At 40.2% G+C, this 27950-nt stretch overlaps 1 protein-coding gene across 3 annotated transcripts; it reads left to right on the top strand.

Moving 5' to 3' along the window:
- The first annotated feature begins 135 nt into the window (after window positions 1–135).
- Window positions 136–27069, top strand: LOC100893443 (PR domain zinc finger protein 2). Of its 3 annotated transcripts, none has more exons than XM_011665074.2 (6): window positions 136–277; window positions 16052–16181; window positions 17133–17236; window positions 18551–18706; window positions 19208–19361; window positions 21024–27069. In XM_011665074.2, the coding sequence occupies exons 2-6, from the start codon at window positions 16100–16102 to the stop codon at window positions 25625–25627; spliced, it is 5100 nt and encodes a 1699-aa protein (XP_011663376.1). In that variant the 5' UTR covers window positions 136–277; window positions 16052–16099; the 3' UTR covers window positions 25628–27069. The 3 variants fall into 3 exon arrangements, with proteins under 3 accessions (XP_011663376.1, XP_003724631.1, XP_003724630.1); XM_003724583.3 differs by having other exon boundaries at window positions 136–281; XM_003724582.3 differs by lacking the exon at window positions 136–277 and adding an exon at window positions 288–898.
- Window positions 27070–27950: the final 881 nt, after the last annotated feature.

The raw sequence follows: 27950 nt of genomic DNA, 5'->3' as shown, positions 1-27950 counted from the left end.
AGTCCTTTTTCATTGAAGCAATAAACAAACTTTACCGAATATTTGTTTGTTGATTATTATATGCCCTGATATTGTTAACCGTTCAATGAGGTCGATTGGAGTTTCAATATGCCTCCATGCGCACGTCGCACACGTTTGCAATAACCTCTAGTCACAGACTCCGGAGCGCCATTTTGGATTCCACACGTCGTATCTGCTCGGAGGTTGAAAGTCCGAAGAAACTTGGGCATAGTTTTCTCGAAATTGCACTTTTACGGACAAAATTTCACATAATCGTGTAGGTGAGACCCTGAGCTTTCATTTCGTACCCAATTTGTTTCATACTTTGCTGTGAATCAAAATATTTTGCCTTGGAAAGATTCCGAGCTGATTTCGCTCTTGAACAGGAAAATAATAGTCAAACTGGTTGGTAACATATTATTGGGCGTATGCAGTGCGATGCGTGTATTGAGTTAACACTGCTGTGTGTATCCGACACACTGGATCGTAGGGCATCAAATACGTGTGGAGCGCGCGAATGATTCTTTTTTGTCCAGCCTGAAATCTCTCTCAGAACAATAAGGTACGAAACACTGGCAAGTTTATTCTTATAAAACCCAATGTTTAAGGATCTGTTGATCTAATAGGACTCGTGAATACTCGGTTTTCATGTATCTTGTGATAGTTTCTTGATATTGGAAAGATGGGGCAACATATTTCCTCTTCATCCTAAATATTTTTGACGGGGATCCGGAGTCGGCTCAAGTTGTCACGTCATTAACTTCATACGTAAGTTACCGTACCGTGCATTGGCTATACGTCTACATCTTATAGCACATAACCAGGTTAATAAACTACGAGAATCTCGTGCGCCGCACGGACATAGGAGTTTCCAATCGCCCTAAACTCTCGCAAACTGGTGAGTTCTGTGCCCTTTTTAATCATCTCAATACTTCAAACTATGCCAAATCAGATATGGTTGTTTATCAAGGAGAGTGTTAGTTGTCCTGAATTATGAAATTTCTTCTGCATTTCCAATATTTTTTTGTTACTTGTTAGTCATCATGGACATTTTTTTTTCGGCGGTCGCATGGCATTAACGGTAACAGCTTTTGTCCTTCGATGGCAGTTTCCGCGCGGTGGGGTTCTTTCTCTATGATTGTTCCTCAAGATGGTACCCTATTTCATCATCCATGTTTTCACACTCTCCTTCCACATATGAATTTAGAGTCCTAAGTGATGATGATTGTGTTTATCTTTGGAATTCATGGATTAATGTCATCTTTTCTTGAGGACTTCATGTACTTAACCAAAGGGCATGAGTATGACCTTGTATTTTGTAGTGTACTTGTAGGTCACCTGTAAATATTTGTATAGACCAGGGTGCAGATAAATTATGGCCCATCAATGCTTCACATGTATGTTATTTCTTTTAGCTTCTTATGGACAGTGAGGGCCATGCTTTGTTTATAATCCCCCTTGTTGGGTATTGGCCTTTTAAATATTGGTTATCATGGTCAATTGGTCATTGTGGTTAAACTTCTAAATCTAGGTTATTTACTTGCCACTTGAGAAGGGGACTTCATAATGGAGGGTTGGGCTATGGGCCTGGGCATGCATGCTCAAAATGAATACAGATTGATGTGATTATTTTACTATAGAATTTTAATTTACATCTCTTATTTAGATATCACTCATTTGATGGATGTTAATCTTTTATAATAATATTTCATTCACATATGTGAGTGATGGGTGTTGGGGGGGGGGGGGAGGATTTAATTTTAGAGTTATATAGGGCCTTCTTCAATCTCTGTCCCATTTCCAATGGTTAAATACCTAAACTGCTTAGCAATGACGTCAAATTCTTTTCCCCCCTTGTTTGTATAATTTAAATCAATAAGTATATAATTTATTAATTTATTTATACATACATGTACATACATGTATATCAATTTATTAAGTTAATTATTTATGATTTATTCATTTGTTCTTTTATTTATTTATTTATAATTTATTAATTTTTTTCTTGGGGGGGGGGGGGGGTCATGCATGCACAGAAAGCCTCCAGCTCCTGCGATCATTTGATCCCTCTCCTATTATTCCCTTGATTTGTATTGATTGCCCCTAGTTTTAGGGGCATTTTTATTTTAGGAGGTAGGGGTGACTGTTTCCATTTTCCGGTAGCTTTGATACCCCCCTCCATAATAAACGTTGTGAAATGTTGAAATGTTATCAATCATAAAACAATGTTAAAGGTACAGTGTAGGCTTCTAGATAAAAGATTTAATTTTGATTAAAACAAAAATGTACTATTTCTGTACATTTGATAGTTTAAAAACTAAAATGAACAATTACTTACACATTTTATAAAATTTCTCTTTTTGTTTTAGTATTTTTCTAAACTCAGGAAAGACACAAGTTTTAAGTTGTTTCTTTATCAGCATGTTTAATAGCCACAAACATGCACCTTAAAGAGAAAATCCTTTGGTTTTTGGTAGTGATTCTGTTCTTCAGTAGCTGGTAGAAAGATGTTCACTTTGTGTTTTTTAACCCTCTGAGTACTGAATTCTTTCATTGCCATAGGCTTAATACAAGGACCACCTGGTTCCAGTAGGCAATTGGTTAAGGGAGTGCATTTCCAATATGTCCCATACATGACATTGAACTGAACTTTCAACAGATCGTTATTAGTGAGCATGGCCTTTACGTATGCACTAGCTAGCCCACCAACATGTGGACCACAAACAAAGATGTTTGGTTAACTCAGCATTGTGCAATAATGTACCTGCATATTTTGTGATGACAGCCTTCTTATTGGTGGATTTACAGGGGCAGTTGGTGTGCTTACATGTACAATGTAGATTGTAAATCATTGAAGTACACGTAGGAGTGATTTTGGACTCTGATGTCATTTTGCACAATACGGAACGAAACAGGGACACTTGTGCCATAGTGGATTTTATCGTCTGCTGTCCTCAAGTAGGCTATTCTGCCATTGACAATCCAGACAAGTACTGATGTCCAACCCCTCTTGCAGGCTTCTTGCGGATGTTCAATGTACTTTGTCAAAGGGGGCGGGGCTGGTACACCATGTACGGTGTGTAACTGACGTGGTTGACCATATATGAATTAGGGGTGGGGTGGATTACATTTAGAAATGTGAATCGGTGGAGTACATTTAGAATTGTGAATCGGTGGAGTATAGTGTACATTTCGAAGTGTGAGTCGATATTGATGCGGATCTTGGATAGTATAGTAGGGTAATTAACTTTGAACGTAAAGGTGTGAATTTACTGCACTGGTTAAGGCTATTTGTTTGTGGGCAAATTTGTGTGTCCTGGATTGTTTTGGGTGTACTAGGAAATTGTTGGTGCTCCCTGTTCTTGAATTCAGTCCTTATCGTAAATATTGAGTTGTCTCAGAAAAAGGCTGAGAGTTCAAAAGGAGGTCAGAACCCAGAAGGTCTTGGGGTAAATGACCATCTAAGATTCACATCAATTGGCCGAATTCACATTGAAATATTCTGTTCTCTGTAATTCCATCCCTTTCATTTGTTTGTTTGATATATTATATTTACATAAGCTAATACAATGGAATGAAACAAGACAAAAAAGAAAAAAAGAAAAGAAGAGAAGACAAAAATATATTAAAACAAAACAAACAGCACACACACACAGAATTGTTTATTTTACTAATTTTATTAAATTTATAAAATGGGATGAAGAATGACGAAATGTGTAATTATTATCACTTTTGTCCTTTTTACATGAAGGTCATTACTCATTACTCTTTCCATTGTTAGAAATCGTGTAGAACAGTGTATGTATAATCCCCCCCCCCCAAAAAAAAAAAAAAAAAAAAAAAATTGAAGAAATTGAAGAAAAGAAAAAAAGCATGATTTACAGCTACCTAGTTGGTATATTGTGTGTGTGTGGGGGTAGCACATTAGCACTGGTCTTACGGTACTTGCATTTTAGATCATGTAAATTAATGCAGTCACTGATTAGGAGAAGTGTGAAGGAGAGGGTCTTGATTATCATCTTCTTTTCTTATTTCTTCCCCCTCTCCCTTTCATTTCTTTCTTCTATTTTTCCTCATAGTTTGCCATTTGATGGGAGGGGGCTTTTTCCATGTACATGTGTCATGTAGCTACCCCACTAGCTGCCCGGTATTGCTTGCCAGATGCATCGGGCTTCACTTTAACCTCATAATGAGGAAATAAAAAAAATGGGAACTTTGAATCAGGAAGCATCTAAGCCATTATCAGATTTTAGACATCGAACCTCTTTATGTCGATCTGGGTGTTGTAGAAACAGACTTTGGATTCTGGGTGCTTTGAATCTTTGGTCTCTAATTTGCGTCCCGCCCTGGATGTACATGTATAGCCTACATTTTACCAGTTCTGTTAATTGACCTACATTAAATGCAGGGAGCCATTAACATTATTAATTAATACATTGGCTGCTTTCTTTACCTCCCTTGTTCGCCACACTCATAATTTTGCACAAAATAATACGCTCCAATTTAGGGAAGGTTGCTGTGTGCAACCATGCATGCACCTACTACATAGTGCAACACAAAGGCTAATTTGCAAAATTACCCATTTGCGGTCTTGATTGGCTCCATTACAACCCTTTAAACACTGGTAGAGATTAATCTTGCCCTTGAAACAGCTATATCTTGAAGGATTTAGATTTTGGTGTACATCTATCCCATGTTAAGATGTGGCACATGGACATCACTGGAGACTTAACACAGAGAAAACACCCGTCTGGCTCTCAACAGATATGTACACCTGTACTTATTTATCCCTTCAACAAGAATTGGTACATACAGTGCACATGAATCAAGAGTGCATGGTGACAGCTCTAGAGATATTGGTACGCCAATCATAATCCTGATATAGTCTGCACTCTGCAGACACTGGCTCTAATTTGACACCATACCACAATTCCTAAATCCTTCAACAAAAAACCTTATATCAGACATGTAACATTAAGTTTCCTAGACCTAGTAGCTCTGGATAAAAAAGAGCTTGTGGATTAATTCTTCTTTGAATAAGAGCAATACAATTTGTGTTTCTCATGTCATGGGCAGTCTGTTCCACATGACTGGTGCCACATTTCCAAATTTATACCTGATCGCCGTATAGTGGGTGGTTCGGCTGGAAGGGACTACAGGCATAGTGGATATACAGAAGATGACAGAGGATAATGGCACTGCTTCACGGCAAGAGGATCCTTGATAATATTAATCAGAATGCTGATTCCTTTCATAAGTATGTACATGTACTGTATGCAGCCTGTACTGCATGTAGCAATGCCTCCGTCGTTGAACTCTCGACCCCCTTTGGCAGTGAGTGTGAAATATATCAACAATCCTGACCACTTTGATCTAGAAAATTTCCTTAAGATTCCCCCCCCCCCTCTCTCTCTCTCTTTCTCATATTGAAAGGTTGGGCAATTTACACTGATCACATTTCTTGAGGTCTGTCTTAGACTTTGGTTAGGAGACCACAGAACTGCATAATGCTATGGGTTAAAGGTCGTATGTCTCATTTGCAGCCAACATCAACAACATTCTGTAGAACTTTGCAAGAATTATGCATATGTCACGTATGTCCTATCTGTGAAATTTAAACGTTAGCACTTAGCAGTGTTCTAATATTCAAGGAAACCTGTTTACTTTCTAGAATTCACTGTCAAACACTATTGAGTGACTGCATGACTGACTTTTTTTTCTTTGGTAATAATTAACGTACAGAAAATAAGCTGAAAAGGATACATGAACATTTGTCTACATCAATAACCCACTTTTTGTAATGGCCAAAATTAAAGTGATTAAAGTTGATTCGACAACTAATGGTCGTTATTTTCCACATTGAAGACATTTTCAAGCCTTTTGGTTTTGAGGGAAGTTCTGAATTAGTATTTTCTTACAAATGCCATTGGAATTTAACCTTTCCATTTTTTTTGGCCTGCAAATGGGACACAGTACCTTTAAATCCCCCCATCATCGGACCTCACTTCCTTCCATATATACTCACCACCATTCTATTATTACCAATTATTAGTATGATCGTGGTATGTTTAAAACCTGGTTAGATGTGTTTATTGACACCATTTGGGGTTAGACAATTGTCTTTAAACAATCGAGGAGCAGGGACTGAAATCCATTGTGTTTTCGCCTTTTGTGAGGTGCTGTTGTGTGTTGATCCTCTGAAACCTCTATTGTTGCGAGTCTCCCTCTGCTGTTGTAAGTGGAGTTATTGATGATTGTTGTGAAAGGCGCTTGTCGTCCTTTGTCTGGCTACAGAATGGATACATTATTTTGTGGCCCCCTCTACTCATGCATGCTCGTGTCATGCGGTGTGTAAGATCTTGTTGTTTTTAGAGGAGTATTAATATTTTGATTGGTAAAATAACTTAGATCACATGAAGGGATTATATATTTTATGATATAGATTGAGCATTAGAGAGACACACAGTCAGTACTATGTTTTGTTTCTGTTTTTGTTAAGGTCTGGTCTTTTTTTTATGAGGGGGGGGGGGGGGGTCACAGACTTTGTTGTATTGATTGTGTATTTACCACAAGACACATGTTCACAATACATGTAGCTATTAAAGTAGGACTACTACATTGTTGGCCTGGACACCAACATAGGCAAGGGCAAAAGACCATCTTAAATTGACAGTGATCTGGTGGCGGGAGGAGCGACGGAGGGAGGGAGAGAAGGATTGAGGAGAGTCTTAGGGGAAGAGATGAGGAGGAAGGAAGGGGGGAGGGGAATAGGAGGAGAGGAAATGAGAAGGGGGAGGGATGAGAAAGGGAGGAGGAGAATGGAGGAAGAAAGGAAGGGGAGGGAACGAGGGAGGAGGGGGACAGGAAGAGAAGGGAGGAAGGGGGAGAAGGAGGGAGTGATGGGACAGAGGGAGCAGGGAGGGAGGGGGAGGGCTGAGGGAATTAACACAATGAGATTGTGGACTGTGTACAAGTATGTATTTCTCTGATTTAGATAAAGTTGGAGTAAAATATCCAAACAAGGAAGACTTTGACTAACCAAATAAAAACTTATCTGATATTATCTGAGCAGGCAGTCGTTATCTTATCCCATTTTTCATATCATGATTACATTTATTCAGTCGTAAAATCAACAATGTTACCAGGTAAACATGCAGTCTCAGAGTAAATAATGACCTGGGAACACCCTTCACAAGCAATGCCCGGCTATCAAGGGTACATACATTGCACGTACATGTACATGTACACATACAAAGTGCACATTATTTCTTGACATTATTCATCTGTTTGGAGCCAGAAGGCCAAGGGCATACACTTGTATCAATGAACACGAGAGTCATTGCAACACCCTTACGACTCAATAATTACAAATGTGGCAAAGGTGGCATTTTGGAGTGTATTTCTATCGGGAAATTTAATTTGGGATTTTTTTTTAAAATAATTTTTTAAAATATTTTAATTTTATTTGGTACAAGTATTTGCAAGGTTATTACTTTGTACCTTTGCAATCATGGCCTCATCAGTTGAAACGATTACCTCAACCCAACTTATGCATGTGCATTGTCTGCAAATTTATTGCCCTAATAGAGGCACAATGGCATAAAGATAGTCTGGGCGTGACCACAAATGGCACAGGTTCAAAGTTTCTCGTCTATTTTGGGCAATTTGTAATTCTGAAGAAATAAAGTCTTGACACATATTGTGTTATGTTATAGTGGTTTAGCGGTTAGATATTCGATGTTCATGTTGATATAATGAGGAAGATTTTTTTGTTTGGGGGGGGGGGGGGGGGGGGGGGACGGGTGGGAGGGGTGAAGATGAACACGGGTCATTTAGTTCAACTGTTGGCATAGTATTGGTTTTGGGTGAGATTATGGCTCACTTGTGGATAAGCCAGGTACTCAAAAACCACTTGATGTCCGGTTTCTCTGATTTTTTCCCTGATTGTCGATTCTAACCTATCCTTTTTTCAGTAATTGTATGTAGAATCTAGTTTCTTCTTGGTTTGAAAGTAGTCAGGCATCACATCTTTTGTAATAAATTCTTAATCCTGACTTTTATTGCATTTCTTTGCAAAATACTCACTGTAAAACCAGAAGCTTTTGTGACACAAAACTTTTCTGTGTGATTTGTCAATGAAAGCAATTTAAAAGGGAAGAAAGTTTTGAATTGCAGAAAAAGAAAAGTGATTTTGTGATTTATTCAATTTGTGGCATGAAATCTTGATGAATACTTGCAACAGCATACTTGGCCTCTAAATTGTCTGAAACATACTGGGATCAGGTTGGCATTGTAAGTTGTAGTTCTTTATGATAACTAGATTTTGTTTAGGCTCACTGTATACATATATGGCACTTCAAAGATGAAATATTGATTGATATACGACCCACGGTGATTATAGTAATGATTATGCTGGTTTCATACTCTCATTTTCGTGAGCTCTTTCCTGTTGTCTCTACATCTAGTAGTGTACAGTATGTACTGAACATGAAATTGTATATCTAGTTATGGTTTCTAACTTTCTATCAACTCTCACATCCTTCCTTCAAATTTAATTTGCCAAATTCCTTTTCCTTTGTCCCATCCACGGTCATTAGTGCTTTCATTTACAAGTTCTATCTCATGACTCGTGTATAATTATCTCATATCAATGGAAAACTGAATTAAAGTAGATTACAAATATAAAGAAATAATTTTGTTTTCCCCTTTCAGCATTGCTTGCACAAAGCAAATTAAACGGGTCAAATGAGCCGTGCTTAATTAATGCAAAGTCATTTGTGAGCATACTCCACATACTGTAAGATGATGTCATAAAGTCAATAGCTAGATTTTAGGTTGACAACTTCTGATTTTCCAAGCTTTAGATTTGAACTTTTCAGAGAGCTGTTACTCCTCTGCCAGACATATAATTGATATCATTGTAATCTATGGCTTATAAGCTTTTTGTTGATATAATCCTACAGGGTCTTCATATACTGTAAGTAAAGGAGGAGTCATTGTATACTGCAACTGTAGTTCATTCAATTGACTCTCATGGGTTATATACGGGTCTTTGGCTCCCAGCCTAGCCCCAAATGTCCTTTGGCAAGGTACCAACTCTTTTACACTAGGTATAAATAGGTACATACATGTTCATGTACACCTGCACTCAAATTATCTTCTTCTTTTTTTAGATGAGGTACACTTTCAACACATGTATTTTCAGGGCCTCGTCCTATAAAGAGTTGCGATTGATCCAAATCAATCGCAAGTCCTCCAATCAATCACAAGTTTGCAGTCTCCTATCTCTTATGTACCGTACAACATGTACAGTAGTTGCAATTGATATCAATCACAAGTAAGTTGTAAATAATAGCAACTCTTTATAAGATCATGGGCACAGGACTTGCCGAGCTTTTAAAAATGAATTATATTATACATGACTGAAACTACGTTGAAACCAAGAGATAATATCTTTGCCCTTGAAATATGTGGATATGATTCATCCCTGGGAATGTTATGATTTGTCATATGACACTGCCTGAAAGCTCTGGTATAGCGGAGACTGGAGAAACTAAAACCTACAGCATATCATCCGTCAAGAGCCAGAAGGGCATTAATTCATGTACTTTAAACACAGATTTGATGTCCACCTGGCTCTCAACTACAACAGACAATTTGTCACTTTGAGGGCATGTGCATTCAAACACAAGTGAAGTAAGAAAACTACATTTATACAGTACATGTGTACAGTACATGTACTGTACTTAATTGTGAGTTTGGTTTCATATATGTTCTACTTTGTGATTGAGTTTGTTTCCTATTAATGTATCTAAGTTTAATTGCTCTTATTAGGCCTATATTCTTTATTAACAAAATATAATTTATACATGTACTACCAAGTACCGAGTCATGGACTCTAAGCATGCTTAATCTTGATCTCCTCCTCCTCCTTCTCCCCTCCTCCTTCTCCTCCTCCTCCCCCTCCTTCCCCTCCTCCTCCTCCCCCTCCTTCCCCACCTCCTCCTCCTCCTCCTCCTCCTCCTCCCCTCCTTCCCCCTCCTTCCTCCTCCTTCTCCTCCTCCTCCTCCTCCCCTCCTTCCCCCTCCTTCTCCTCCTTCTCCTCCTCCTCCCCACCCTCCCCCTCCTTCTCCTCCGCCTCCTTCTCCTCCTCCTCCTCCTCCTCCTCCTCCTCCTCCTCCTCCCCTCCTCCTCCTCCTCCTTCTCCTTCTCCTCCTCCCCCTCCCCTCCTTCTCCTCCTCCTTCCCCCTCCTTCTCCTTCTCCTCCTCCCCCTCCCCTCCTTCTCCTCCTCCTTCCCCCTCCTTCTCCTCCTCCTCCTCCTCCCCCTCCTTCCCCCTCCTTCTCCTCCTTCTCCTCCTCCTCCCCTCCTTCCCCTCCTTCCCCCTCCTTCTCCTCCTCCTCCTCCTCCCCTCCTCCTCCTCTCCTCCTCCTCCTCCTCCCCCTCCTCCCCCTCCTCCTCCTCCCCCTCCTCCTCCTCCCTCTCCTTCCCCCTCCTTCTCCTCCTCCTCCTCCTTCCCCCTCCTTCTCCTCCTCCTCCTCCCCTCCTTCTCCTCCTCCTCCCCTCCCCTCCTCCTCCTCCTCCCCTCCTCCTCCCCCTCCTCCTCCTCCCTCTCCTTCCCCCTCCTTCTCCTCCTCCTCCTCCTCCTCCTTCCCCCTCCTTCTCCTCCTCCTCCTCCTCCTCCTCTTCTCCTTCTCCTCCTCCTCCCCTCCCCTCCTCCTCCTCCCCTCCTCCTCCTCCTCTTCTTCCTTCTCCTCTTCTTCCTTCTCCTCTTCTTCCTTCTCCATTTCTCTTAGCCTCTTTTCCCCTTTTTCTCCTGTCCTTCTTTCTTCTTCCTCCTCTTCTTTTCAAGTTAAATTTTTATGATTACTTTTAGAATATCTTTCTCTCTCTCTCTCTCTGTCCATCTTTTTCTCTATTTCTTTCTCTAAATACAGTATGTCTAACTTATCTCAATGTGTGCAAATTGGTATTCAATGAAATATACACATGTATACATGTATGTGTACAGGTATGCTTAAAATGTTAAATTACCGTTAGCCCAAACAGGAGTACATGTGCATGGTCATAATCATGATCACGATTGTAAACGACAGGCCTACCAATCTTAATCACTCAAAGAGATGACACCACTCTTCCAATGATTGATACTGTATACTATGTGTGAAGTCATCTGTGTGAGCTTAATCTGTGACTGTGAGTGCTATGATGAGCCGGCCAAGATTCTGGATGAATCCCAAAGTTGTCTGACTGCTACTATCTAAAGGGCATGCACTCCCGGCTTTTATTTTTAGACACATCCTCTGTCGTTGTCACGGGGAGCTGGCAGTGGGTGAGAGCGATACACTTCTTGTGACCTCCAATGAAATCAATCCATATAAATCATAACTCTAATCGCTGTAGCATTTGTGGCTAATATCCATGATTATTATTTTGTAGGTCAGTCGCAGGCTTGCAGCTTGGAAGGTGCGTGTGATTTAAAACCAACAATAGTCACAGAATTGATCAATATTGTGCTTGTAATGTGTAATTATGATCACAGGACTTGCAGCTGATACAGCCTTAATGAACAGTTAAGCTTATCGGGTACAACTGGCTCCTACAGTGTACATGTTGTACATGTATATAAGTATGCTTGAACAATTGAGATGAATTTTATGTTGGCATACTGTATGATCTCTTTTCTGCTTTTCTGAGTCCAAGAGCAAGAATTCATGTGGGGCATTTGTCTTCTAATTCCTTATTTTTTTTTCTGAAAGCCTTCCAGTTTGAGCCTCATTTGAATGTTTCAGAGCAAAATTTCTATACATGTATGTACATGTGCTCCTGTTTGTTTATATTTTATATTTAATACATGTACATATGTATATATTTTCTTGCTGTTCAATAGTTAAATATAAGTCCAGTATGTCAAAATATAACTGGGTATTTCTTTGTGTAATTGATCAACAACTTAATTTTTAGTGAGTATGATTTGTACTGTAAAGTGACATTTGTATTTTAAGGATATATTTTCAATTTGTTGAAAACAGGAGCACATCAATATTGAAAGTCCATTTTATGCCATTGGCAAGAAATAGGAAAGTTGAACCTTTAAAAGCAAAGTTGCAAACTCCCAAATATGATTGGAATTTTTTTTTAAGCGCTCTTGTACATCACATGTATATGTACTTGTACATGTACAGTACATATAAATACTGTACACAAAAATCATTGGGAGGGTGTGAGGACATCTCAATTTTACAAAAAAAAAATATTGAAAAACACACAGCTCAAATGTGAACAAAAACAATAAAGTAATAATAACAATGATAATGATAATAGGAAAGGGTGAAATTACACTCCTTCGATCCTTGATGCATATTGTTCAACATACTTCCTCTTCCAACACTTCCATGTTTTGGAAGTGAAGAGGAAATTACACTATGATGGAGAGTGACTAGTCTCAAACATTATTTCCTGCTTGATTTAATAACCTGAAACTAGGATGAAGTTCAGGAGGTCATTCAGTCGATCATAAATCAAACATCTTTGATAGAGATGGTGAGATGTGTGTGTGTGTGTGTTTTCCCTCATACTGTACAAGAGCAATTAATTGGAATTGTTTTTCACTTCAGGAAAACATCACAGTTCATTTAACTTATTGAATCTCCTATACTCTACATGAAGTGTTGACAAGTAGTACCTGGTACATGTATGTGTTTAAACTGCATGGCCAATTAAAATAGCTGTATGTAATAAAATCTTTGTATGTAAACAAAAATATTTACTTTAAAATTCGTTGCATGGAAACTCTCTAAGTCCATATATCTATTTCTCATAATCATCTAAAGTAAACTAGAACTTTAATATTGGTATACTATACTGTATATTGGACTAAAATAGCTTTGTGTAAAAAAGATTGTCTGTTATGTTAGGTCACTTAAGTGTGTTTTTGGAGGGGGGGGGGGGGTGGAGGCACAGGCCAGGCCAGCAGTGCTCCCCCTTTTTAAATCCAAATGACTTCATTGACTCAGTCCATTGTGTAAGTTTTGTGCCAAAAGTTTAGGCATGTTCAGCAAAGCGAAGAGTAGTCAAAACATTGCACTATCAGATTGTACATGAAGTTCAATACATTAAAAATCAACACATTCTGGTCTATTTTACAGCAAGTCCATTTACGTTGTATTCTTATTTATTGGCATCCTGCCCAGAGTTATTTAAAGAAGATTAAAGGCGTTGTTTGACAATGCCAAATCTGAGATGCATGGCCCTACGTGTTATCAGCGTCTGTGATTTGGTGTAATATTGAAGCCCTAAACAAATTTGCTTGAAAATGATCATGAAGCGCCTCAAAAAAGTAAAAATCTTTGATGGACTGATTTTACCATTCTCATTTCCCCCACTAGACTGTAGTGTTATAAAAACTGTTAGGAAAACTGTTTTTGAAATTTCGAATTCCAATCAGAAATATCTTAATAATCAGACGGGCGATCGGCTTGTAAACGTCATGGGATTCCTGACTGACCTAAAGGTTTATAATTATGATTGCAGCATGCATGAGCTAATCTAATTTCAGGATTTTGTTAAGAATCTGAGACAAAGATACCCAATCCCTTTAAAACCGTCATACATCTTTAATTTTTGCATGGATTGAAGCAGAACAAAAAGGAAAACAAGTGTATGAAACTAACCCTGTCGAAAGGATACGTGGTGTAACCGCAAACCTCGCTCAAATCTATCAGCTTAATGGAGCCTTCAAAGATTACAATTGAGTGTATGGAAATTATGAAAAGAATTTAAAGAAATGTTGTGTTTACTAGAATGATTCAAATGTCTTTCTCAATTCAACAAACCCTTTTCTTCTGATGCATGATCGAGTATCACAATGTTTTCTACAAGGTATTTGAACATGCAACAGACACAGGTTTGAATTTTGACATCACAGGTTTAAAAATCAGTGACATTTTGAATGTTATTCTCTAGATAAATTGGTTCCAAAACATTTGTCATAAAATTGGTTTGTATATGCTTTGGATAAAATATGGCTCAGATATTGCAACAGAGAGCATCATAGGAAGCTCTTGAGCCCTTAAAGCCTGTCTGCACTAGTTTGGCCAGGAGGGATTAGACCTCCAAGCATGGTTACTGACAGGTGGTAATCTCATCAAATCAGCTCTCAATTTACATAAGAAAATGGGAATCATGGGGGACCAACAGGCACCGATTAGGCATTGTTTGCTGTAGAAGGCGCAAGTACACTGTATCTACATGTATAAGTAGTGCAGAGGGGCTTTAAAGTGGACCCTGGACCATTGCAACAAGAGACATGCGCTTTGCAGTTCGCACACATCATGTCAAACAATGTACACCTTCCAAGTTTCAATTTTAATGTTTAAATGTGATTGATTTTTGTGTGTGGAGTCTGTGGACCACCCTGGATCATATTTATTATGGCTTTCTACCCTGGCAATAAATTGATAAAATGTGCATGTACATTACATGTTCATTACAGTACATGTATATTTCATGCCTGATATCATGCATCATTATCAAATTACCAATGGATAGATATGGTCCTCCCTATCGTTTGTGGTCTCAACTTTGAAAGATTGAAGCTGACTTTTTTGTTCCTGATTTTTCTCAAAGTTTCACTCATGAATCTGTTTTTTTTTAATTACATGTATCTGCTCCCGTCAAAACACTGTCATATGACAGTACATGTATTTGCAGGCGCGTACGCAGGATTTTTTCAAGGGGGGGGGTTTTAACATTTATAAATCGGTCCGAAAATTTCGCAACGACTCAGCCAGCCGCTGAATAAGCGGGGGGGGGGGGTGGTAAGAGGACACATTTTTTTTTTTTTTGGTCCCAAAAAAATCGCAACGACTCAGCCGACCGCTGAATAAGCGGGGGGGGGGGGGGGGGGGGGGGGGGGGGGGGGGGGGGGTAAGAGGACACTTTTTTTTTTTTTTTTTTGGTCTCGAAATTTGGAAATTTGACATTTTGCTCCGTTGGGGGGGGGGTAAGGTCACCTTTTTTAGGTCGGCCATGGGAATAATTTTTTTTTTTTTTTTTTTTTTTTTAATAATTAAAAAAAAAAAAAAAAAAAAAAAAAAAAAAAAAATCCAAAAGGGGGGGGTTTTAGGTTTTTTTTAGGGGGGTTTACACACAAAAATTTTCCAAAGGGGGGGTTTAACCCCCCAAACCCCCCCCCTGCGTACGCGCCTGTGTATTTGGGTTTGATATGTACTGGTACGCTTTAAGAAATATATGTTTTTGTCATTAAAAGTGTATTTTGATCTCTTGGTGTCTGATTTATTTTGCAGACATTTTGCGCATGTGAATTAGTTATGTGGTTTCAGAGATGCATACCGGAGGGGGAAAAAATGCGATTGCTCTCTTTGTGGCTTTTAAATACTGACCTTAGTTGGACATTTTTTTTAAAGGACTGAATTGTATATTAAACCTACATGTATATTGTCTTTATGGAACTATAACAATTATTGCCCTACATCGCTTCGTGTAACATTTAATTTGGTAAAAATAGTTATCATTGGTGGATTTGGGGTTGCTGGTCTGAGACTCACTTCAAACAGAGGACTAATAACATTTGCTAATGAATGGAAACCCACTCTTTAGCCAGGTTGTTTTGTGAAAAAAGAAATTGATTTTCATTTTGAGTGGCCGCCGGGGCCAGCTTTTTAGTTTGGTTTCTAATAATCGTTTGCCATTGACAAAATCAATGTAATGTGTCTTTGAAGTGATGATGTTTGCATTACAACAATTTAGCTGAGATGTCCTAAGTTGAAGACAGACGCTGTAGCAGCCACATTGTTGAAGTTCTTATGGGAAGGAGTAAATACCCATACAACAAAACATGGGTTAAAATGGTACGCATTTGTAAAAGTGAAAAAAACCATTATCTGTTTATCCTTTTCGGGGGATATTCAAACAGAGACACATCATGTCTTAATATAGAAGGTTTCTGAATCCATTGTCATTGACCAAATCAAGTTTGTTTCTATTGATTCATGACGTTTTCTTAAACAAACTGTTTTTCTTCTTCAAAGATTGATGAGGATGATCTGAGTTGAGGCCAAACCTAGCAAGGAGCCACCATGTTGGAGGTTGTAGCAGAAGGCATCAAGGCTCCGTCGGGCCTGGAGTTCAGACAGTCACAGATGGAACCAACTCTAGTTGGTAAGTAGTTGGTGATCCAACCTTTCGTCCAGTGGCAATTGCACTGGGGTCTGCTCGCCATTCAAAAGGACTGCTATTTATGAAAGACTGCTATTCATTTAGTCTCGCATTATGGATAGCGGTCCTTATGAATAGCGGGTATGCCTATGGTGAGATAGGATTTTCTCTAGTGGAAGCGTACAGTAGCTGGTGATCTAGCAGCCATCATTTGCTCTGCTTTGCTCCAGGTTTCATTTTGCTTAGAGTAGGGGTTAGGCTGAGTGTTGAAAGTGGGTTTTTAGGTTCAGGTTTAAGGTAATTAAGGGTTAGGATTACGGTAAGGTATAGCGGTGTTCTGAGTTGAGGCCAAACCTAGCAAGTAGCCACCATGTTGAGAGGTTGTACGGGAATGCATCAAGGCTCCATCAGGCCTGGAGTTCAGACAGTCCAAAATGGAACAATTGGTGAGTACTCGATGATCATCCAACCTTAGCCCCGGTAACAATTTCTCCATGTTTCAGATCATCCAAGGTGTAGATGTGCATCTACCTCGGAAAAGATGTTTCGAGGTATACATGTACATGCTGGGGTAGATTTTAGAACAATATTCTTTGGAAAAAAAGTGGTAAAAACAATGGAGAGTACTCCAGCTCAGAAAGGAAATCATAGGATTGTTAATTTGTGCAATGATCTTCAAAGTTGAGAAGAAAAAACAAATCATAATTCTCTTTCTTTTGTCAGATTATTTTCACACCTTTACTGGCCAGTTCATCCCATTTTTCTCTTTGATTTCTCTCTTAAAACTTTTGCTTAACTTATGAGAATTAAGTTAGTGAAGAATATGCATTTTTTCCCTCAAGAAAATGTATTTTTCTTGATCATACATCATGCATTGCCACACAGTTGTGTTTTCATAGTTAGATGTATGCCAATGTACATTTATTTTCACTTTTCTTCCTTTTCTAACAATAGGAGTTTGGGCCAAAAGGTCGGTGAGGAAGGGGCGAACGTTTGGGCCCTTCATCGGTGAGAGGAGAGACTGCAGTGATGTATTGGACGATACTTATTCATGGGAGGTGAGTTGATGGACACCTTGTACCAAGGATCTTATGGACAGGGGGGCGTTTCACAAAACTTGTCATCAGTGACAAATGACAGTTTTTTGTTATAAGCTACTGAAATCCTTGCTTCTGATTGATTATCAGCAGATTTGTCACTGATTTTTGTCATTTGTCATTGATAAAAGGCTTCGTGAAACGGGCCCCACGACAAACATTCTGCTTGTAGCCACAAGGGTTGTAAACTTGGTGTAAAATGATATGATGAAATATCCCCATGAACCTCTAGCAAATCCACTTGTAGGGAAGAGTCCCCTTTGTCAAGTACCCACTTTCCTCTTCAGACACTTCCTTGTGGAAGGTGACTTGATGAAAACCTCATCCAAGGATTATGTTCCTAGGATTCCAGGGGGGTGTTTCACAAAGACTAAGATTGACTTTAAGTTGGACTTAACTATGACAGGCCGTTCATGCGACTGTTTGCTCACACCATTTACTGGCATTGGTCTCTCAAGGGACGTAAAAATCATGGTCACAAATCTACAGAATTTACATTTATTGATAATTCATTACTGAAGGAAAAAATATTATCTAAAGATCATAATGGTGAGAGCAAACAGTGGCATGAACAGCCTGCCATAGTTAATTCCAACTTAAAGTCGATCTTAGTCTTTGTGAAACCATCCCCAGCATAACTAATGGTACCCTGAGGCCGGGCTCGACATGGACAGGCGCCGGGACACCTGGGCACCTAAATTCTAATTTCGGACACCTGCAAACTTATTAGTTCTTACCTAGGGCTTGAGCATGTATACAAACTGTAAAAAGTTCAATGGACCCCCTTTCAAAAACGTTAGTGTGGAGGCCTGCCTCTGGATAGCTGAACCCAACCACCCTGGATCCTGTATATACCCCTTGAATAATAGTGTAGCTTGCACGGGTCCAGCTTTTGAGGGAGGCAGTTGTTGGGGGGGGGGGGTGTTCCAGCTTATCGGGTCAGAGAAAAGATGTGAAATCTTCAATAATATAAAGTTAAATACCCCGAGTCAAAATAAAAAGTCAGAATCAAAGTAAAATGGAAATAATGTGGTGTTATATTTCTTCTAGATGCATGGTGAAGAGACCAAATTAGTATTAGTTTAGATGCTGATCTAGGCCCTCGTTCCAGCCAGAGGGATAGTGGGTTTGCTATCCGCTTTAATTTCTTTTCGTTATTATTTGCATTCAAATTCAGAATAATTTTATTTGCTTCAATATTGTGAATTCTTCCAAATTATAAAACGTTACGATGTTGATGATGCCATTTTCTTTTCTCTTATTTTCATCTCTCAGATCCGAGGGCCCAAAGGAGTAAGGCTTTACAGTGTCGATGCCTCGGAACCGACTAAAGCAAACTGGATGAGATATGTAAAGAGTGCGCGGAGCTTTGAAGAACAGAACATGATTGCCACACAGTACAAGAGGAGCATCTACTACAGAACGCTAAGGGTAGGTCATTTGTTTGAAATCTGGGGAGATTATATGAATGCTTGGTTTATCAGTGGTATAGTATGGCTCCAGCCATCGATGGGGCTCTGACCCTGGGGGGGGGGGGGGGAGGGGCGGGCACCTGTCGTAATGTGCCTTTTCTCTTTGCCTATTGTCTAGAAATACGACTAATCAAGATCTGATTCCTAGAGTTATTAATAGAGTCATAAAATAATAATGATAATAATATGAGATTTGTAAGGCGCCAAATCTACTTTAAATCAAATACTAAAGGCCCATTTGGGAAAAAAGAGAGATCACATAAAAGCATCTGCATTATAACAAAGGCGCAGAAAACGATTTAATTTCAGCATAAAATTTTAACAATTCTAAGTTTCTTACTGTAAGGGACATCCTTGACAATAAGCCAAGTTGCAGGTTGTGAAAGATTATGGTGTTGAAACTATTGGCATTGCAGTATTTCAATCGTTGACCAGGGCAATTAAAATGTTCTCTGTACAGCCCATCGCCGTGGGAGAAGAACTAATGTGCTGGTATAAGAACCTCTCCCCCACGACGACGGAGTCCCTGGAGACGGAGGAGACGGAGGAGAGTGACGGCGCCCTCAACACCTCAGAAGAAAGCATCACAAGCGCAAAGTCTGATGGGAAATCAGGTAAGCCCCAGTGTTCAAGATCTATTTTTTAGAAAATATCAATACATGGTGTCAAGGGCCTCAATAAGGGGGGGGGGGGGGGGGGGACAGGGGGACACGACTCCCACAATTTTTCCTAGGGGGGACATAATATCAAATGTCCCCCCATGTTTTGTCAGAAAAGAAGGGGGACCACACATTTTGACCCCCATTTTGATTTTGATTTTGATTTGATTTTTTTAAAACTTAGTGCTCACTACCCCCCTCCTCCTCGCCTCCCCCCTGGCCCCCCCCCCTTATTCACCGGGTGGCTGATTCTCTGATTGTTTCCCCTCCATGCTCAAGCCAAGCTCGGATCTACGCCCTAGCATGGGGTGCTGGAGATTATTTTATCTTGATATTAGTGAAACGATTTCAATTGTCATCAATTTTTTTAATTGCATCCTTTTACTAGCCTTTGGGGTGTTATACGGAAGATTACTTTATCTTGATCAGTGAAATGATTTCAGTTGTCCAAACATTTTTAAATTACAACTTTCACTGGTGTTTGCTACTTGGCTGAGATGTATTCCGTGTATGCAGCCACCCTTTGAACGGTCATTAAAGGGAACACCCACCCTGATATTCAGTTGATTTTAATAGAAGCAGAAAAATGGGGGAAACAGATCAGTGAAAGTTTAGGCAAAAAAAGATTAAAAATAATAGTGAAGTTCCAAAAGTTTTAATGTCTTATAGCAGTTGAAATAATTTCACATTGGTGGTCACTAACCCACCAACTGAAAGAGAGCAGAAAGATTAAAGAGAACTTGAAACTGGAAAAAAAGATGATACAGTTTTCCAGACTGAAAGATGATACAAAGATAATGGTAGATAGATTAAGACAGGCAGTTGCTTGCATGAGTAATCAGCCATGAATTTGGTGTCTGGATGCTGTAGATGGCTAATTGTCTGTGTCCTTATTATCTGGGCAGTGGTATGAATTCAAGAGATGATGCAGAAATTTGTAAAGGGTTTGGGGGGGGGGGCACAAAACCAAAAATATAGGATAATGACAAATAAAAATAAAAGCCTTTTTTGGTGGAAATGTTATTGGAGGGGATACCATTTTTGTTGTATTGTTTATTTATGTCATTTTATTTATTTATTAATTAAATTTTAAAATTTTCTTATTAACTTATTTTTGTATTTACTTATTTCCCTTTTTTTATTTACCTACTTACTTTTTAAATATTTTTTTATTATTATTATTATTATTATTATTAATATCATTATTATTACTAATATTATTATTATTATTTTATTTATTTATTTATTTATTTTTTTTTTTGGGGGGGGGGAGGCTTTGTACTTAGATGGTCAAAGAAGTTATCATGTGGTTATACACAAAGAATGGGGGATCTTTTAATTATTACAATCAATTGCTTAAATTTGTGTGTGAAAGGACCCCGAGGGAAAAAAACTTGTCTTTTTAAAATCTGACATTACTTCACATATTGTCAAGTGCCCAATATACAGTGAAAATGAATATCTAATTGGGAAATTGTATCACAAAATGTTTGTTGGTTACATGTTTGTAAACTTTACAGTTCTTTAAACATTGATTAATGTGGCACTTTGGTAGGACACTGTAGTATAATATTTAGACTCATCATTTACTCTAGATTATTATTTTTTTTTTGACAGAGGGTGACAGCTTTGATAGACAGATGCCAATCTTGGAGAAAATGGAGACATCAGAGATTGTCCCCTCCCAGCTGGATACCAGCATGTCCACTGAGTCCGAGAACAGGGCCAAGGTACCTGCCCATCTAGAGGTCATGGGTCACGGTGAGATGGACGATAAGGTTGCGGAACCACCCCTCATCTCGCCCATCTACCCCTCCAACAGCCAGCACTCGGCTAATTTCTCCTCCATAACAGCTGGTGTGGACATTGGTGGCGTTGGAGAGAGCAACATCCAGATCCAAGAACCAGACATCTCGTCTAGTGATGCCACCTCCCACTACATGGCAAGTTCTGAAGACACCATGGAAGGCCATGTGGACTCCACCTCAATCACGGAGTCCAAAGACAAGGGGAAAAGCAGTGGTGGTAAAAAGAAGAGCAAAGCGGAATTGAAACGCCAGTTAAAGGCTCAGGGTGGTGCGCCAAAGAAGAGAACAAGGGTTGGACAAAAGTCTGTGAAAGCACCAAAATTAGAGGGAACTCCGCGTTCGATGGATGGAGATTTAGAGATTCCAGTCGATGAAAATGGGATTACTACAGCAGTGATTGGACCCGACTGCGTAGTGACTTTTCCTGATGGAAGCGAAGAGTTTGGTTGTCAGTTTTGCCCCAAGAGATGTCGTTTCCCCAACGGCCTCAAGTTGCATCTTATGCTGAAGCACCACATTAAGAAAATCACCGTCGAAGGGGTTAATACAAGGAAGTGGGGGAAAGGATTAGGGCCTGATGACATCAAGAACAGAAAGAAAGCAAAGGTGAAGAAACCTGAAAATGAGGTGAAAGTTGAACAGAAAATTCAGGGACCTGTTGATGAAGGAAAGGCTCTTCAAGAGGATGCAAAGAAACCTCCAGTCTCATCGCCTGCGAAGAAAAGTCCAAAGAACACCAAAAAGGGACTGTTCAAATGTGACTTGTGCAACAGGACATTTATGTATGCAACATGGAGGGAGAAACACCTGTTGAGGCACAAAGCGGAAGAGAGTAAGGAAACGTTCCTCTGTTCTGATTGTCCAAGGAGATTTGTGACAGGTGGAGACTTGACAAAGCATAAGCTAACCCACAGATCAAAGCCTCAGGAACCGACTACAGAAAGCAAATCGGAGGTAAACGTTCCTGTTCATGCTCAAGAAAGTGCTCTGGAACTCAAGACAAAAAGTCAAGAGAATGAAATTGCCAATGGTGTTGCCTCGGAGACCTCTAAGGCTCAAGTAATGAAGAGTCCAGCCCAGGATGTTCACTCCTCCATGATGAGCTCCTCTGAAAGTGCCGACGGGATAGACAAAGGAATGTCTGATGAACAGGATCTCGCGAGGAGGCGGACCATCACCAGCAGAAAAGGGGCGCTGAAGAAGGTGGCTTCGTGCAAAATCTGTGGTATCGAATTTGTGTCCTCTTCAAACCTCCATCGGCATCTCCGGAAGAGGCATGGAATGAATCTTGTGAAGAAGCCAGGACCAAAGTCATCAGGGGAGAGTGATGTTGGCAAGACGGAGGGTAGTGGTGATGAGGGGAAGGAACCGACAACCAGTGTGAAGACGGAGATTGTTAGTAAGCCTCTTACACAGGAAAGCTTGTTAAATGTGCCCAAAGTGAATCCCACACAAACGAAGGGCCACATGAAGACGATGGCCAATATGACAAGGATGATCCGGAGGAAACATGCAACTGCAGTTCTTCAGAGCATGATGAAAGAAAAGAAGCTAGGTGGAGAAGATATGGTAGGTGACCAGAGCAAAATAAGAGCCAAACTTCATGCTGCACTAAGACATGGAAAGAATGCCAAACGAAAGCAAGGTTTCAAGAGAATTGAACAAGTGGCTTCCCTCACTGGCAAGCAGTATCCGACAGAGATGCCAAACCAAATTTGTCCCTGGCAGAACAATGTGAAACCACAGCCCTTCGTCCCTAAGAAACCACCCACTCCACAGAGTGATCTCTTGAGCCCAGGACCTTCTTCAAGCAATGTTGAAGTCCTGGACCTGAGAGTGAAGAAGCCTAGGACAGACGGCTCCCAGAAGCAGAATCCGATCATGTATGTCTCTGGAGATTCATCACAACCCTTGGACCTGTCGTGCCATTCTCGTCCAGTGGTGCAAGTCCCCAAGTACAAGGTTACTCGAAGGCCACCTCCTAAATCTCCGTTAGCATCTGCCCCTCCTACTTGTAGCACTCATCCAGAGGTCAAGACAATAACCAGGTTTAATATAACCTCTCGCATGAAGTCAACAGGTTGGAAATCCTCTACTTTGACCACTCCTGTGGAATCTGCAGATCTTGAGAGGCCAACCAAGTTCTCAGTCCTGGATGCAGCCATCACGTGCAATGTATGTGAGCTTCCTTTTGATTCCATGAAGCTCCTCACCCAGCATGTCGTAGCCCATGCGGAGGACTTTCCTTACAAGTGTGAGTTCTGTGTGAAGCTCTTTGAGACGACGGACATGTTGGCATCTCATAGGTACGACCTACACAGAGTCGGCAAGATGTACTGTTGCTCTGAGTGCCAGCAAGAGTTTGCCTACCTTTCGAACCTCAAGCAGCACCAGGTAGATATTCATTCAGATCATTTGTGTTCTTACACAGAGCGGGGGCCTGAGGAAATCAGACCACAGAACTTCACTGACCCTACAAAGGCCATACAGACACCACCCATCCTACCAGAGCCTAGAGAAAGGATATCACTCATCGCTCATGAAATGAGCAAGGTGAGTCCTTCCAAGTTTGGCCGCTTCAGCTCGACCCAAACTCCTGAAACCAAATCCTCACCCCGGAAGAAATCTAAGAAAAAGAAGGATGTTCCATGCAATCCTCAGAGACATCATCCATTCGCATATGCTCGAGAGATCGGTTACTTAAGTTCACTACCAGATGGCAGTGCGTCCAGTGGCAAGAGTATCAGCCACTTTGAAATGGCAACAAACAACCGCTGCACCAAATGCGCCAAAGTGTTTTCTAGTACTGCTGACTTGCATGTACACATCATGGAGTGTGCTGCTGCTAATGCACCATCTACTGGGAAGCCTAAGACACCCCTAAAGACCCCTGTGAAGACTCCTGTCAAGGCTGCTGATAAGAAGAAGCTGACACTGGAGGAAAATAAGCAAAAGAATGCTAAGGCCAGGAGAATCAGGATCCAAGCTGCCAAGAGGAGCAGAAACAGAGCCCTCCAGAAAGCCAGTGAGAGTGAAGAGAGTGATGCGGCCCAGAAGCGTAAGAGAGCTCGGCCTGGACTCAAGATGTACAACCCACTCAATCACACCAGGAGAAGAGCCAGTGCAAATATTGTTGATGTGCATGCCTGTCTAGGCTGTGGGAAACAGTTCCACTTTATCAATGGTCTGGAGAGGCATATGAAGTTGTGTCCAAATAAGGACAAGCTCTTTAACAAGAACACTAATCCGTACTATGCTCCCCGTAACATGAACCATCAATGTGCCTACTGTGCTCGCCAGTTTGTCTACCTCAGAAGCCTCAAGAAGCACATCTCCAGCTGTCCCACCAGGCCTAAAGATGCTCCCACCTCAGTACCATCCCTGATTGTTTCCTTGGCTGCAGCAGCATCATTAGCAGTGCCTGTAACAGTTTCTGCTGCATCGCTACCATGTACAACGGTTACCTCTTCGGCTTTGGCCTCCGCACCACTTCCTGCTGCAATTCCTGGCGGTGCAATGAAAGCCAAGAACAACAGCCCAAAGAAGGCTTCCACTCCTGAGGGTACATCAGAAGTTCTGAAGGATACTGCTTCTCTTGAAGGGACCATTACAGAGAATGCTAACTTGATCAAGGGTGAGGTGCAAGGTGTTGTCTCGACTGCAGGTGGTGAATCGTCCGTCTCTGGAACTCCAAGGAAAGCAAGGAGACGGAGGAGGAGATTGGATCCATACGGCAAGAAGAAGAAACGATCCGGTTCACCAAGGTCAAGTCAAAAGGTGGAGATGCAGGCAGAGGCAGAGGACGAAGATGAAGAAGAAGATGAATATGAGGAAGATGGAGAGGAAGAAGAGGAGAAAGAGATGGAACATGAGGATATTGGAAGCAATAAGGAGACAGCAACCATTGGACAGGTAGAAGATAAAGGAAAGAGGGAAATAGACAATATTACGGATGTGAAAGAAGAGAAGGACAGGGATTCCAAAAAGCCAGAAAAACTTAATACAGATTTGAAAGAAGGAAAGGACGTCAAAGATGAAGAGAAGCTGGAAGAAAATAATAGGATCGATGAGGCAAAGCAGGATAATGTCGAAAATGAAGAGGAAAACGGTGCAGTCCAGAAAACAGAGACAATTGAAGTGAAAGAAAGGACACATGTGGACAATTGCACAGAGCTTAAAGAAGCCGAAAAAGCCAAAGACAAACATGTAGAAAAGGAAGGCAGTTGCATTTCCTCTGATTTAACAACAAGCGTCGGCTGCAAGAATGACAATGAGATGGCTAGTACCACTGAAGTTTCGCCAAGTAAAGTAGAGCAGAATAAAAACTCTAAGCTTCTGAAAGAAGATGAGAAAGCTGAGGGCAACAAAGAAGAAAATGAAGGGAAAATAGAAATAGGTGGAGAAAGCAGATAAAACCAGCAAAGTTGAGACATTGACGAAGCTATATTATTTGGAGAAAATACCTAGACCTTAAAGGGTCACACTTGTCAGGGAATGAATGTAGAATAGTTGTTTAAATAGTACTACACAGAAATTGTTTGCAGTACAGACTAGACACTTTTTTGAATTGATTTGAAATAGTGAAGGTGACTGTATTTAAGAAAAGCTCATTTGCCATGGATTGGCTCAATATTTTCACATAAAGACTGTGAAGTACTGGCAACTGCATTGTGAGAGAGCCTGTAAAGAACTTATTGGTAATGGTTGAAAAACAAAGGAAATGGAAATGGAAATTTGTTTTTTTTTTTCTTTGGTTACGGAATCGCTAAAATAAGATAGAATGGTATTAATGGCTTAAAATAACCAGGAGTGAAGAGCATAGCATATTGGTTTAGGTGTATGGTACCACACACATATAAGGTATGACATGTACTCAAAAGTTGTTAACAATTCATGGGCCCCAATCAATTGCAAGTTGCAGTCCCCTATGTTTTGTAGTTGTAGTTGCGATCAATATTGACTATTTATTTTGAGACAGGAGGCCCTGGTCATGTTTGAAATGTAACATTTGAAGAGCAAACGTTGTCATGTTCCATTGATGCTATGGTAATATTCCACATTGGAATAGCATAATGAGATAGCTCATAGAGATTCGTTTCACTTTTACCAGAACTCAACCTTCTCTTTCCGATTTGGACGATGCATCATCTGTGGCTTTTCTTTCACCCCTGTAATGTCACAGAGTCGATCATACCAACCTTTGTATTCAATTATGTAGAAGGTAGTGGAGTTAGCAGCCTCTTTAAAAGTCTTGTTCACACCTGGGACCCGTTTCACAAAGCCTTTTTTCAATGACAAATGACAAATATCAGTGACAAATCTGCTGACAACCAATCAGAATCAAGGATTTCAGTAGCTTATAACAACAACTGTCATTTGTCACTGATGACTAGTTTTGTGAAACACCCCCCTGGTATTGTAAACCTCCTTTAAAAAAGTACAGCAGAAAATCCCCCTCTTCTTGAAAACAAGAAAACGCTGAGTGGAACAAGTGCCTCTCCAAGTTGGCATACTCCCTATCTGTATTTAAGATTTAGAAATGTGAAGCATACTTCGCGTAAGGACATTCCGCAGTACTTTTGGTGCGCACCTTAACTGCACAGGGCCTTCTAGTCGTGTTTTCACTATGCCCGAGTCCTTGGTATTGTGCAAAGTAATTACATGATCAGCTGGGCCTGTGTAGCTAATACATGCACAAATACTACTGAGGAGTGTCCTTCAGTAATCATATATTTTGCCATGTCACGTCTTTGAAGCGATTAACAATGTCCGGTGTGAACAAGGTCTATAGGACTATCTCCAAATTGTACAGTACTATTCATTGGCTCTTACGAATGCTCGCCTCTTTACTAACACTTGGGTCCATATCCTACTTAAATTTAAACCTGTTGCTGCAGGGTGGTCCAAAAAAAAGATCAGATATGTGGAACGAGTGTGAACCCTGAGGCTGGGGATCAAGGGCTGGCTGAAGGGGTTGTTGGTTCTTAGATTTAGTACTCTGGTGCAATCTCAGCAATATTTTGAAGCACTTTCAGACACATTATATGACTAATTTTGGTAGACAGTGATCATTAACCTTTTGCTGATTTTCAAACTGCAGTCTTAAAGGTAATACAAAGTTTTGGTATGGGGTCATGAATTAGGTTCAAATGAACATAATGGAAGCATATGCGATCCTACAATATTCAGTGATCGTTGTCGCAGTTGAAATCGAGTCTAAATTTATGAAATTGTAAATAATAGACTTTTTATGTTGAATAGCTCTCAAGGTCAAGATATTTATTAAGCTATAATACAACGTTTCTTGACTAAAATTGGCCGATTAGCTATTCCCGTTTGGAAAGTATATATTACAACTACATATTCTGAGATTTTCATGGTCGCAGCTACCATTGTACGGCCGTAGGCGCTATGTGAAATTTTACCGGGAGCACCGATAAATTTTTATATTTAATTTTTCTCGAAAGCAGAAGTGTCTTAGGGGCTAAATTTTCTAGTGCTTATAATACATCCACAGGGGTATCCATATATTTCCAAATTGTAAAGAATCACTATCCATCCAATTTTCAAAATTTCCCAAAACTTTGTATTACCTTTAAGTTTGCTTTTTGTTAAAGTGATTTTAGACCAAGGGTCGGGCTGAACTGAGACAGTAAAATATGTACAGTGGTCTTTTGTATGGTCTGTCGGAAAGCTCTTGAGACTCAAGTGGATCAGACTAGTTTGCATCCTATTC

This window comes from Strongylocentrotus purpuratus, unplaced genomic scaffold (genome assembly GCF_000002235.5).
Source record: "Strongylocentrotus purpuratus isolate Spur 01 unplaced genomic scaffold, Spur_5.0 spur5_scaffold_16, whole genome shotgun sequence".
NCBI classification, from domain to species: Eukaryota; Metazoa; Echinodermata; class Echinoidea; order Camarodonta; family Strongylocentrotidae; genus Strongylocentrotus; species Strongylocentrotus purpuratus.
The sequence above is the reverse complement of the archived record's forward strand: the minus strand, read 5'-3'. Positions and strand labels throughout refer to the sequence as shown.

Coding starts and splice junctions, on each gene's coding strand:
- LOC100893443 (XM_011665074.2), top strand. CDS start 16,100: ATGTTGGAGGTTGTAGCAGAAGGCATCAAGGCTCCGTCGGGCCTGGAG. Junction 16,182..17,132: donor GATGGAACCAACTCTAGTTG/GTAAGTAGTTGG, acceptor TTCTAACAATAG/GAGTTTGGGCCAAAAGGTCG. Junction 19,362..21,023: donor AAAGTCTGATGGGAAATCAG/GTAAGCCCCAGT, acceptor TTTTTTTGACAG/AGGGTGACAGCTTTGATAGA.